This window comes from Leucopleurus acutus, assembly GCF_964270905.1.
Source record: "Leucopleurus acutus genome assembly, chromosome: 5".
NCBI classification, from domain to species: domain Eukaryota; kingdom Metazoa; phylum Chordata; class Mammalia; order Artiodactyla; family Delphinidae; genus Leucopleurus; species Leucopleurus acutus.
In genome coordinates this window covers 121,586,401-121,599,152 of record NC_139147.1, presented here as the reverse complement: position 1 = coordinate 121,599,152, position 12,752 = coordinate 121,586,401, and the positions used below count along the sequence as shown (strand labels likewise).

The 12,752-nt window shown below is 39.3% G+C and overlaps 1 protein-coding gene across 2 annotated transcripts in view; it reads right to left on the bottom strand.

Moving 5' to 3' along the window:
* XRN1 (5'-3' exoribonuclease 1) overlaps positions 1 to 12,752 on the bottom strand; it is a 100,926-nt gene that overhangs the window by 21,502 nt on the left and 66,672 nt on the right. For both annotated transcript variants that reach the window (XM_082840277.1, XM_082840278.1), the window contains exons 28-32: positions 11,069 to 11,125; positions 10,797 to 10,929; positions 8,177 to 8,246; positions 5,410 to 5,617; positions 3,781 to 3,876 (exon numbers count right to left, since the gene is read on the bottom strand). In XM_082840277.1, coding sequence (XP_082696403.1) covers positions 3,781 to 3,876; positions 5,410 to 5,617; positions 8,177 to 8,246; positions 10,797 to 10,929; positions 11,069 to 11,125 — 564 coding nt within the window. The remainder of the gene's footprint in view (positions 1 to 3,780; positions 3,877 to 5,409; positions 5,618 to 8,176; positions 8,247 to 10,796; positions 10,930 to 11,068; positions 11,126 to 12,752) is intronic.

Genomic DNA, 12,752 nt, shown 5'->3' with positions numbered 1-12,752 from the left:
TATAGAAGGCCTAAATATTAGTTTGAGTTGAGGTTGAATTCCACTAGTATTAAACAGGAAGCCCTATACATTCTAGAATATTTGAACAACACTATTTGAGGGCTGGAAAAGACCTCAGAGTTCATCTAAGTCCAAGCCTTAATTTTATACACGAGGCCACAGAAGCCCAGGGAAATCAGATTTGTGCAACTTGAGGCACAAAACCCGATTTCCTGATTCTGAGTCTAATACCAGATTTATCTTCACTACACTGCCACAGGGCATAAACTGAGTTCAAAAGCAGGAGTCCTTATTAATTATTAGATACGTTGCTCAATTATGCCATGATTGAGCAACACTGGTGAAAGGCTCTTTAGGAAAGATTAGGTAGGAAGTACTATGTAAGAAGGACTAGAAAGGAAAGACATAAGAAACAGGAAGCACAGATAGGAGGTTAATCTAGGGCTGGGATGACAATTTAAGGTCCAGTTGTAAAAACTGAGAAGGGGTAAAAAGATTTGGGGATTCAATGCAAAAAATGTTAGAGAGAAGAAGCAAAAATTTTTGACTTCATGCTTTTCAGATTATATGCCTGAGTAAATGGTTGCGTTAGAAAATAAGGATAAGAGAAGAGGCTTTAGATGAGGTCAGTTGTGAGACATCCTGAAGTCGAGGTGATGGCGGAGCATCCATCTATACCTGTCTTCTAGAAAGTTGGAGATATTGGGTTAGATCTTGATTGAGAGGTTGGAATTAGAGACATAGATTAAGTGTTAATTAGCAGAGAAGAAAGACCCAAAGTCACCAGTCAAGGAATAAGGCAAAAGGGAAAAGAAAACTGTTGCGTTTTAGGGAACAGCCCCCAGTGAAAGGCTGGAAGAACAGAGGTTAACAAAGAACCTGAACAAATAGGGAAAGGAAAGAGGAGAGACTCGGGGTAATGTTTTCTCTTAGAGGAAAACTCCTTGAAAGAATTATCCATATTTGCTGCCTCCAATTTCTCTCTTCCTCTTTTCTCTTAAACCCACGCAAATCAGTATTTCGCTCCTATCACTTAACTGAAACTGTTCTTGTCAAGGTTCCCAATGGCCTTTGTGTGCTAAATTCTGTGCATAGTCAATTCTCAGTTTTCATCTTAACTGATCCATCAGCAGCGTTTGACACAGTTGATTACTCTGTTCTCTCTGACATCTGTTCTTCACGTGGCATCTAGAAACCACCCTTCCCTGATTTTCTTCCCGTCACCAGCCATTCCTTCTCAGTCTTCTTTGTTAGTTCCACCTAGTCTCACTGACTCTTGAAGGACGGAATGCTCTAAGGCTAAGTTGTTGAACTTTTTTTCTATCTATCCACTTTCTTGGATATAGATAAATAGATATAGATATATACACATATATGCACATATGCACATATACACACATATATGTATATGTGTGGGTGTATATACATATATATGTATGTAATGATTCCCAAATTTCTCTCCCCAGCCTGGACAACATTGATGACCTTCAGACTCAATGTCCAACTCTACATCTCCACTCAAGTATCTAACTCCAATAACTCTTCTTAAATGTTTAGTATACATCTCAAACTTAACAAAATTGAACTCCTGATCTTCCCCCACAAACCTACCAGATCTGCAGTCTTTCCCACCTCAGTTAATAGCCCCTCTATCCAGACCTTAAGAGTCATGTCCTTTAATACATTCTTTCTCTTTTACCCGCATATCCAATTCATCATCAGCTGGAAATCCCTTCCGAATATGTTTAGAATTTGACCACTCTTCACAGGGTCCTACTACCCTGGTCCAAGTCAATATCAACTCTACCTTGATGATTTCAGTAGTCTCTGAACTAGTCTCTGTTTCCACCTTGGTTCCTCTACATTCTATTCTCAAGATAGCAGGCAGAGTGATCCTATTAAAATATAAGTCAAATCATGTCACTCTGCTGTGCAAAACCCTCTGCTGATTCCCTATCTCACTGAGTAAAAAGCCAATGTCCTTATAATGGTCCAGGAGGTCCTACATAGTACCAATCTCTTACCTCTCTAATTACATTTGCTACAACTCACCCTACTGATTCAGCCAAATGGTCTCCTCATTCTTGTGTATGCCAGGGGTCACCACCCCCAACAGGGCCTTTGACTTTGTCTTGAATACTCTCCCCTCAGATATCTGTATATCCACTCCTCATTTTGTTCAAAGCTTTGCTCAAATGTTACCTGAACATTCCACTTAAAACTGCAGGGCATTTCCCTGGTGGTGCAGTGGTTAAGACTCCACACTCCCAAGGCAGGGGGCCTGGGTTCGATCCCTGGTCAGGGAACTAGATCTCACATGCATGCTGCAACTTAGAGTTCGCATGTCACAACTAAGGAGTCCATGTGCCGCAACTAGGAAGCCAGTAAATCGCAACTAAGGAGCCTGTGAGCTGCAACTAAGGAAACTGCCTGCTGCAACTCAGAAGCCCATGTGCCGCAACTAAGGAGCTGATGAGCTGCAACTAAGGAGCCCACCTGCTGCAACTAAGGAGCTGATGAGCTGCAACTAAGGAGCCTGCCTGCTGCAACCAAGACCCAGCACAACCAAAATTAAAAAAAAAACCCAAACCAGAAAACAAATCAACAAAGCAAAGAAAACCAAAACTCCCCTAAAAAACCAAGAACAAGAAAACAAAAACAAAAACCCTGAAAAACCTTGCCTTCCCCCTCCCCAAAATTCCCTATCCTGCTTCCCTGCAATTTTTCTCAAACTTATATTATCATCTAATATACCATTTTTTTTGGTCTTATTTATTGTCCTTTCCTCCCTACAGTACTAACTGTATGAGAGCCAGGATTTCTGTTTTGTTTGCAGCTATATTCTCAGTGCATAGAACAATGCCTGGCACATGGTAGGCACTTAATAAATACATGTTGAATGAATGATAAAAAAGCACTCTTGAGGAATTAGCTATATTAAATAAATGAGAGAGGAAAAGAGGGTTAAAAAATCTGGTTATGGATTACATTTATGTAGAAAGATTTATGAATGATCTAAGGAAAACTTAAAAGAGCATATTGGCAGAAGTGACCTGTGCGTTGTAACTCTCACTTTTTTTTTTACTTTGTTTAGATTATTTTTCCCACTTTATTATTATTTATTTAAAAACTGAAGTACAGTTGACTTACAGTGTTGTTGTCACTCTCACGTTTCATGTTTACTTTACGAACATTCCCTTTGCTATTTTCCCCTCCCTAGCACTGATGACGCCACCATCACGGGGCGGGGGGGGGGGGGGCGGGGGGGGGGACGGACATTAGAATAAATTAGGCCCTCATGGTGCAGGCTACTGGTTTATAAACCTGAGAGGACATTCCTTTTTGACCTAAGCTGAGAAGTTAGGTTAGTAATTAGCAAAAAATGTAGTAGGAATTCATTCCTTTTCTTTTTCCTTTTTTTTGGTGCCTGAGTCTACTCTTTCAGCAGAATTTCTTTCCTTTTCTTAAACTCTATCAAGGAATGTGAATTTGCTCATTCACATCTAAGACAACCAACTGCCAGCATAAAGCTATATATTCAAGTGGAAGTGAATAAGTTAATGAGTGCCATTAAAGCCTTTATTAAAAAGAAAAATTGTCTACATTCTTACTCATTAGTCCAAAAACACATGTAGCCTAAGAGAACTATGAAAATTCAAGATCAAAGTGTTATTTCTATTTTATGAGATTTCAGGAGGAAAATTAATCACTGCATACCTAAAATAGAAATATAAAATAAATTAAAAAAAATTAAATGTCCATCAAGCAAGGTATACTAACCTTCTCTTGTAGAGGTGGCTGAAAGTGTTGAACCTTTCCAGATTCCTGTAAGGATTGCCAAATGTTGCAAAATTCATCATCATCTTTAGCAGGTACCTGGGAAAGTACAAAAAACTTAAGGAAAACTGAAACATGAAAAAATAAAGATTCAGACTAAAAATCAAATTATTTATTTATTAAAGCTATTTAGCAGTAGACAGGATATTTAAATTTCATTATCTGTTATCTTAGTTCTTTTTTTCTGGAGCTCTGTATAGTAACCATAAAAGTATACTGCTGGAGTGAAAATGTTCTTCTACAGACGTAATTGGTTATTAAAAAATATTTAAAGCATAACAAATGCTATAAAAGATTATACTGAATCAATATCCCACCAAAAGATTTTTTTTTGGTCTTCCAGTGTACTGGCATATTATCTTATTCAAGCTAACATTTAATAATATTTATTTAAAAAATTTTTGGGACTTCCCTAGCGGCTCAGTGGTTAAGAATCCACCTCCAATGCAGGGGACACAGGTTCGATCACTGGTCCAGGAAGATCCCACATGCCGTGGAGCAACCAAACCCGTGCACCACAACTACTGAGCCTGTGTTGTAGAGCCCATGCACCACAACTATTGAGCCCACGCGCCGCAACTACTGAAGCCCGCATGTTCTAGGGCCCACGTGCTGTAACTACTGAAGCCCGTGCACCTAGAGCCTGTGCTCCGCAACAAGAAAAGCCACTGCAATGAGAAGGCTGTGCACCACAACAAAGTAGCCCCCGCTCGCTGCAACTAGAGAAAGCCCGCGTGCAGCAACGAAGACCCAATGCAGCCAAAGATAAATAAATTTTTAAAAAAATTAAAAAATTTTTTATCTTACACAAAAATAATCTGATTAAAAAAATCAGCTATTACTTATGGAGAACTGATTTCATGCAAATTAAAAATCTAGAAAAATATGCAACAAAATTTGACAGTGGTTACCTATGAGATTTGAGAGGATTTTTGCTTGTTTCCTTTGTTATCATCTACTTATCTGTTTTCTAATTAGTCTATAATAAACATGTGCTATTTGGATTAAAAAGTTTGGTTAAATGTAAAACAGATAGCTGGTGGGAAGCAGCTGCATAGCACAGGGAGATCAGCTCAGTGCTCTGTGACCACCTAGAGGGGTGGGATAGGGAGGGTGGGAGGGAGGCTCAAGAGGGAGGGGATATGGGGATATATGTATACGTATAGCTGATTCACTTTGTTATACAGCAGCAACTAACACAACAATGTAAATCAATTATACTCCAATAAAGATGTTTAAAAACAAAACAAAACAAGCAAAACAAAAAGTTTGGTTAAAATTTGGGGCCATGGAATTCAATAAAGTTAAGTATCTCACACAAAACAATTCAAGTTTTGCCCTCAGGAAGATGAAATAAAGGAAATCACCCATGAGTTATATGGTGGGAATTTGAAAATTGCCTTTGATAAACATGATATAGTCCTCTCCCTTACCTTTCAAATTAATGTCATTTTGTAGGAGATAATATAGGACATTTGGGTGATATAAGACAAAATAAGTGTTAGTCTACCAAGTAAATATACAAAGAGAAAACAGATATTTTCAAGATCATTATTTAAATAAAAGTCTTACTTGAGTAGGAACAAAAAGTGATTGAGGGGAATGGTTCAGACCTCCCAAATGCCCAGATGAAATTGATGAACTTGAGCTATAGTGATTCACAGCTGGCTGTGGTTTCACAATGGCTGTCAACTTCTGATTTCCTGTTTCAGAGCGACTCCCATGAGAAAGGTTCACCAAGGCACTTGTTGGCAGTCGATAACCTCTACCAGGTGAGCACCTAAAGGTAAAAAGTTTTATCAGGGTCAGAGGAAATTAATACTAAAGGGAGCTAAAAGAATCAAATAATTTTGGGGTGGACAGTCCGTAATCCTAATTAAGAAATATTACTTTGAAATTCAGTAGAGGAACTTGAAATCATAGAAAGATCTCAATTTATAAGATTTCTGAAAAGTTTCTGAAAATGTTCTAGAGGTATAGTTGTATGCGTAGAGGTGTGTGTGTGTTAGTTTGTCCTCAGAAGGCTTGCAATATAATAGCTGAGTTAACCAAAAATTCATGAATTAAATGTCAAACTTCTTTAAAAGGTTATGAAGCTACCCTGTGTGGAGCTAGTGTGGCTCTACCTATGCAACAGGGCAAATGTTAGCTTTGATCACTTTTGTCTCCTGATCAATTGTTGAGTCCAGTTCTTTTTATCCTCATCTTCCCATCTTAATGTTCCAGAACTGGAAAGGCTAAGAGACAAGTATTTGCGATTTCCTTCCTTCCTGGCCTTGATAAAAGTGTTTAGATATTAAAATAAGCCTTCTCTGGTCAAAAGTTTTCAACTCTATCACCTCTTTAGAAAGTAATTTTCTTATATTCTGAGATCATGAGGAAGTAGAATTCCTTCATGAGACATCTTTGTAAGATTTCTAGAAAATATTTTTGTGAGAACTATAGTTTAAGATTCTGCATTATAGAAATGAATATATTGCAGGCATGTAATCTTTTACACAGCTCTCAGTCGGTCAAGAAATCTGGTGTCTCTACCGAGGAGAGGAAAAAAAAACCCTGAGAAAAAAGTTAACCATCCTAAAAATATATTTCAAAGTTATTTTGCCTAAAGTTATTGGTAATCAAACATTTTCATGAAAAATAAAATCAGATATGGGATCCAGACCCTGCTGCTGCATTTAAGAGTGCAGACAGTAGGGCTTCCCTGGTGGTGCAGTGGTTGAGAGTCCATCTGCCGATGCAGGTCACGCGGGTTCGTGCCCCGGTCCGGGAGGATCCCACATGCTGCGGAGCAGCTGGGCCCGTGAGCCATGGCCGCTGAGCCTGTGCGTCCGGAGCCTGTGCTCCGCAACAGGCGAGGCCGCAGCAGTGAGAGGCCCGCGTACCGCAAAAAAAAAAAAAAAAGAGTGCAGACAGTAAAGTCTTTGGGTAATAGGCACACTCAAGTTGCAAAACAATAATAGTATTCTGAATGTGATCACTACTTGTAAGGACTGAAGATTGTGATTTTATGCAAATAGGCTAAATAAGAGTAATTAATTTTTTATTTTAATTACCACTAATCAAAACAGAGGAGAAAAAGAAACTAAGCTAACTTCAGTTCAGTCTTCCAGTTGGTGTTTAGAAGGGAGAAAGGAAAACTGGAAAGGATTTCATTTAACCCTCACAATCACCTAGTGAAGTGCACATCTTCATTATAGATGAGGAAATTGAGGGTCAGAATGCTTTTAACTAACCTACCTAAGGTAACACAAAGGTTAAGTGAAACAGCCCACACTTTCTAATATTCCATGGCACCTCTCATTCTAACATGATCTTTTTCCTATAATTTTAAACTTTCTTTCTATTAATGCTCCCCAAAATAGATTTGAACAAGTCTCTGCCATGTTAAATTAAAAACAAACAATCCAATCCTCTTCCTTTAAACCTCCTCACCCCCAGTTATCTTTTCTCCCCTTCATGGTCAAACTTCTCAAAGGTCAGCTCAGTTTCTTGCCTCCCTTGTTACACCTGCCATTCACTCCTCAAACCAACCCAATCTAGCTTGAGCACCCACAACTCCACTAAAACAAATGACAAAGACTTAAAATGTCACTCAATTCAAAGAACATTTCTATTCCTCAAGTTATTTAACCATAAAAAAAATGCAAAACTGATCATGTCACAATTCTGATTTTGATGGCTTCACATTGCTTTAATGATAAAGACCATGATACCAAGATCCTTAGCATGTCCTGAGAGTGGCTTACCAGTTCCTGCGTAGTGTGGTCCTTGCTCTTCTCCCTTACTCTAATCTTACACAGTTGCTGAAGTTGACACACCTGCATTCTTTTAGTTTTTAAATGAGTGAAAATGTCCTCTGTTGCATATGCTATTCTTTCTTCCTGACCACTTGTCACTCTTCTTCCAGTTACCTATGCTTCATGTCCCATTTTAAATGTCACTGCTTAAAGAAAGCCTTTCTAGAACTCTCAGGACAGATCATACTCTTATAGACACCTGAAATACTTCTTCCCAGCACTTGTCACATTTTAATTAAAAAATTAATATTGTAGTAAGTTAATTATTGGGTTGGCCAAAGAGTTCGTTCGGGTTTTTGGTACCATCTTACCAAAAACCCGAGCGAACTTTTTGGCCAACTCAATGTATCCCCCCTACTAAAATGAAAGCTCCATGAGGGTAGAAACCATGTCTGTCTTATTCACTGTTACACTCCTGGTAGCAAGTATGATGTCTTGTACATACCAGGAACTGAAATTGTGGACAAATAAACAAGTAATGTAGTTATTGGCCACATGGGCATATTTACAAAGTATAATTATCATCTGGAAATACAAACCTTATTGTTAAACCTCCAGGAAATTCTTCATCAAATAACACTTCAAATAGTACATCAGCTTCTCTATTAGCTGTTTAAAAAAGAGAGAGACTGAAAAATCATATGATAAAAGAAAAATCAGCATGTAAGTTTTTGGGGGATAAGAAGCACTACAACTATCAATACAGAGAGTGAATGAAAAGAAAATAAGCTCACAGAGTAAAATAATACTATTTTAAATTAGATGCTGTGAGAATTAATTATATTTTTCTCTCTGTTTTGGTGTATGTTGGAAATTATTCATAAAAAGAGAGTTAATAAGAGATAACTTTGGAATTTGTGGTTTGGAAGGTCTTACAATCAGACAACGGAAATGAAGATTTTAAGACATGGCAGTAATGAAAGGAACAGAATGGAGAGAACGGATATACTACTAGATAGAACTGGCAGGAGTTTGTGACCTGTGTAGACAAAAAGAACAGAGATGTCAAAGACTACTCCAAAGTTCTGGCTGAGATGACTTGGTAGATAATGGATTGCATGACTGAGACATGGGACACGTGAGAAAGACTGTGGTGCAATAAACTTAAGGAGGAACAGAAAAGAATAATTTTTGGCAGAGAGGATGATGGGATATAACTGGAAAGTCTAAATTTACTAAAATGCCAAGATAAAGTGAAATAATTAACTATAATAATATTTGAATTCTAAGCCCAAATTAATAATAGAGTCTATCACATAACTTCAGAATTGACTCTCTCTCTCTCTCTCTCTCTCTCCCCATCTCTATCCCCACCCCTTTCCATGCTATTGGTTCTGTTTCTCGGGAGAATGCTAATACTATACCTGATACTATGTTAGGGGTTGGGGGATGTTTCCCTCATTCTTGGTCCCTCATTGCCCAAATGAAACCAGGCCTGCAGAGCTTACTCATTCTCCCCCATCTAGCTGTACCTTTCACCTGACACTTTTACCTAAAATCTAAACCCAAGAAAGTGGGGCTCAATGGGAGGCAGGAGTTTCTCCTCTGAAGGCTTAAGGTCCACTTTCTAAGTTCCTGTTTCCCGTCTGAGGGAGAAGCCACTTACTCAAAAGATTATTGACAAGAGGATTGTTCACCCCCTTTAGTGGAGATGACAATGGAGATGAGGTATCAGCTGAAGGCAGTAAGACAAATATTTCCCTTTATATTCCATGTCCATGGCAGACATGGTTAATCAATGACAGAGCTTTTTCCACTCAGAGTAGATGTAGTTTTAAAATTTTTGTCAAGACAAAATTCCAAGTGGTCACTACTACTGATAGGGGTTGTCAGAAGAAAGGAAACCTCTATGTTATCAGAGTTCTAAGGCTTTTTCAGGACAATCTAATTAGAGTACAATCCAATAAGCTCAACATTTGAACTGCCAATGCCTGAGGCTGAACAGTTGCTTCATTGCACCCATCTGACCCTTACCATACTTAGCCTGGGCTTAACCTACTTAACCTTCCCACCTCCATTTTCAGCACCAGAAATGTACCAAAAAAATTCAAAGAAAAATCAGGGAAGAAAATTCTCTTTTTAGAGGCAGACCCCAAGAAGATGTGCAAATGTGGAGAACCACTGCTCAAAGTTAGAAAAGAAACAGGGCACAGAGTTCAAATCCCAGCTCTGCCACTTATTTGTGTAAATGCGGGCAAGTCACTTAAACTCTTAGGCGAGGAAATAATATCTCCCTCTCAGGTGGTTGGGAGGGTTAAATGTAAAATGTAAAAGTGCCGGGCACACTGTTGGCAATAAATAAGCAGCTCTCTTAGGCTCATGGCCTGTCTGCTCTTCCTTCTTTCTGGCAGTGAGACCAAGGCTGAGTGCCTGGGATATGGAGGGACAGTGCTGCCAGCGCTCTGACCTCTAGGTACCTGATTTGCTGCTTCATGTTGGGTTGACTTTTTTTGGAATCTATGCTGCAAAGCTACTCACTCCAGGCATCCCTTTGAGGCATTTTTAGATCCTTAGCTAATTCTTCCCTTTTCTTTCCATACTCTCATTTTTCTTTTCTTTTTTTGTAAAAAACATATAATATAAAATTTATCATTGTAACCATTTTTAAATGTATAGTATTGTAGTGTTAACTATATGCACATTGTTATACAACAGACTGATAGGTCTGTTTTACATACAATATCTAGTTGTATTCATAAAATTCAAATAAATATGCAAATCTTTTAACCACAAATAAGCTGATGCATCATGTTTGTTTATTTCTCCACAGATATCAAGAGATTACAATGACAATTAAGGTAAAGCCCTGAACAAGTTTAGATGAAGCCCAATGAAATGTTTCTCTTAGTTTCATGAAAACACAAGTATGTATTCTAAGGTTTTAGATAATTTTAATGTGCTACACATAAGCTACCAAATTTTCAGCAGCAGTTCCTCAACTTCCCCACGTTTTAATCACTTCCCAGACGATTACACAAGATAGAGAAGAAGAATTTTCTCTGAAAACCTAAAGCTGGAAAAAACTTAACTAAAACATAAAAGGATTTAGTGTTTTTCCTGATTTATAGTTGCTTACTGCTTACATATAAGACACACAAGTTTGTGTTTCACTCTACAATATAAACACAGTTGGAGACACGTCAAATATTGAGTTATTACCCCCTTTAATTCCTATGATGGTGCCCCGAAGGCCAACTGGAACGGAAAAGTTCTCTCTCACATTTACAACTCGGTCAAAGAGACGAAACTCTGCATCCCGATCAGGAATGACTCCATGTTGCTGTTCTAAAGGCTGAAGAGAAGAAAGATTTAATTATTATTATTAACTCTAATTTTAAGAAGTTTTTCTATTAATGTATTGAAAACATTTTGTTCCTTCTATACTTTCAAAGCAAAAACAACAACTTTGAATTCTCTGACAGGAAACTTACTCTGTATAGCAAATGGGGCTTCACTGTCACTCGAACCTTCTTATTATTCTTTCTTTGCTGAGGAAAGAAGAATTTGAAAATATTTTTAAAATATTAAAATTTTAAATTATTTTTCAGTGTATGGACATGCCTGAATGTTAAAAAGCCAAAAGAAATGAGTAATTTTAAGATTTGTGAATTTCTTTAGATGCAAGCAAGGATGAATAAATAAATTCTTACATTTTTTAAAGTAAAATTTTTTTGTTGATATATAAGACATATAGAAAAATACAAACTTATAAGTATAAAATCTGATGAATTTTTGTAGTATGAGCATATGTATGTATATCCACACTCAGTTCAAGAAACAGAACACTACTAAGCACAACATAAAAGACCTTGAAAAAAGAAATTAAAAATAGGGAACGCTTGTATTGTCTTCCAGTTACTACCCCTCCCCAATGTAACCTTATTTCTAACACTAAAGATTATACTTGTCAGTTCTGAACTTTATGTAAATGCTATCCTATTCAAATGCCTTTTTATCCTAAGAAGAATTGTATATAATGGTCAATAAAGATTAATAGTAAAGGAAAAACAGGTATAAAGTATTGATCTATGTCAATACTTTGGGTTTTGTGGCTACTTATAAAAATTAAGGTAACATTCATACAAAGTCTTTGCTTTTGGAAACTGGCTTTGGTGTTTAAATTTTTGACTATCTAAAAATGCTGGAAGAAGAGTTTTCTCCTCTATTTGCTACTTGTTAATTCTGTGACCTCACACTTAAGCACCAGCTTCCTTCAATCTGTAAGATGGAAATAATATTACCTGTTCTACCTAATAGAAATGTGAGAATAGGAGTCAAGATGGCTGTGTGGGAAGATGCCAAGTTAGCATCGCCCCACAACTAGGGTGCCTGCCGGCCGCTGGTGGGGGACCCTGATGCCCAAGGTGGGGGAACTCAGGGGGGAGGAGAAGTGGAGGCCTGACAGGATGGGTGCCCCTGAGGCCAGGGAGATCAGGAAAGGCAGGCAGGAGGGGCCCTCCAAGAGGAGCAGGAAAGGAGCAGAGGGCGATCACCCGGCCCACTCGGCCCAGGGAGCCTGCTGAGCTCCCAGGCCGGTAGCCGCCCCCACCACCAATGCCTCCTTCAGGCCATGTGGGTCCTAGAGGCATAGGAGGGAGGCTGGGGAGAGCAGGATAGGCAGGCAGGAAGGGCCCTCTGGGAGTAGTGGGAGAGGAGCAGAGGCTGTTTGCCCCACCCATGTGGGCACAGGGAGCCTGCTGAGCTCCCAGGCTGGACCCTGCTCTCCAAAGCCCCCTCCAGGCTGTGGGGGCACAGGAGGGAGGCTGGGGAGATCAGGCGAGGCAGGCGGGAGGGGCCCTCCAGGAGGAGTGGGAGGGGAGCAGAGGGAGTTTGCCCTTCCCAATCAGGCTCAGGGAGCCTGCTGGGCTCCCAGGTGAGGCCCTGCCCTCTGAGACCAGGGGTGGGGGGTACGCCTGGGTCCCTCCTGTTCCTTTGAGCCTAAGCCCCACCCCCCACCCCACACAGCCATGAGGGCCTTTTCCGGCCCTGTGGGTCCTGAGCACAGGCCCCACCCACCGCCCAAACCTTGCCCTTGCTTAGGCCCCGCCCTCCACAGCCAAGGCCTCCATCCCTGCCTTTTTTTCCCTCTTTTCCCTCTGCCTCCTTTTTAAAATT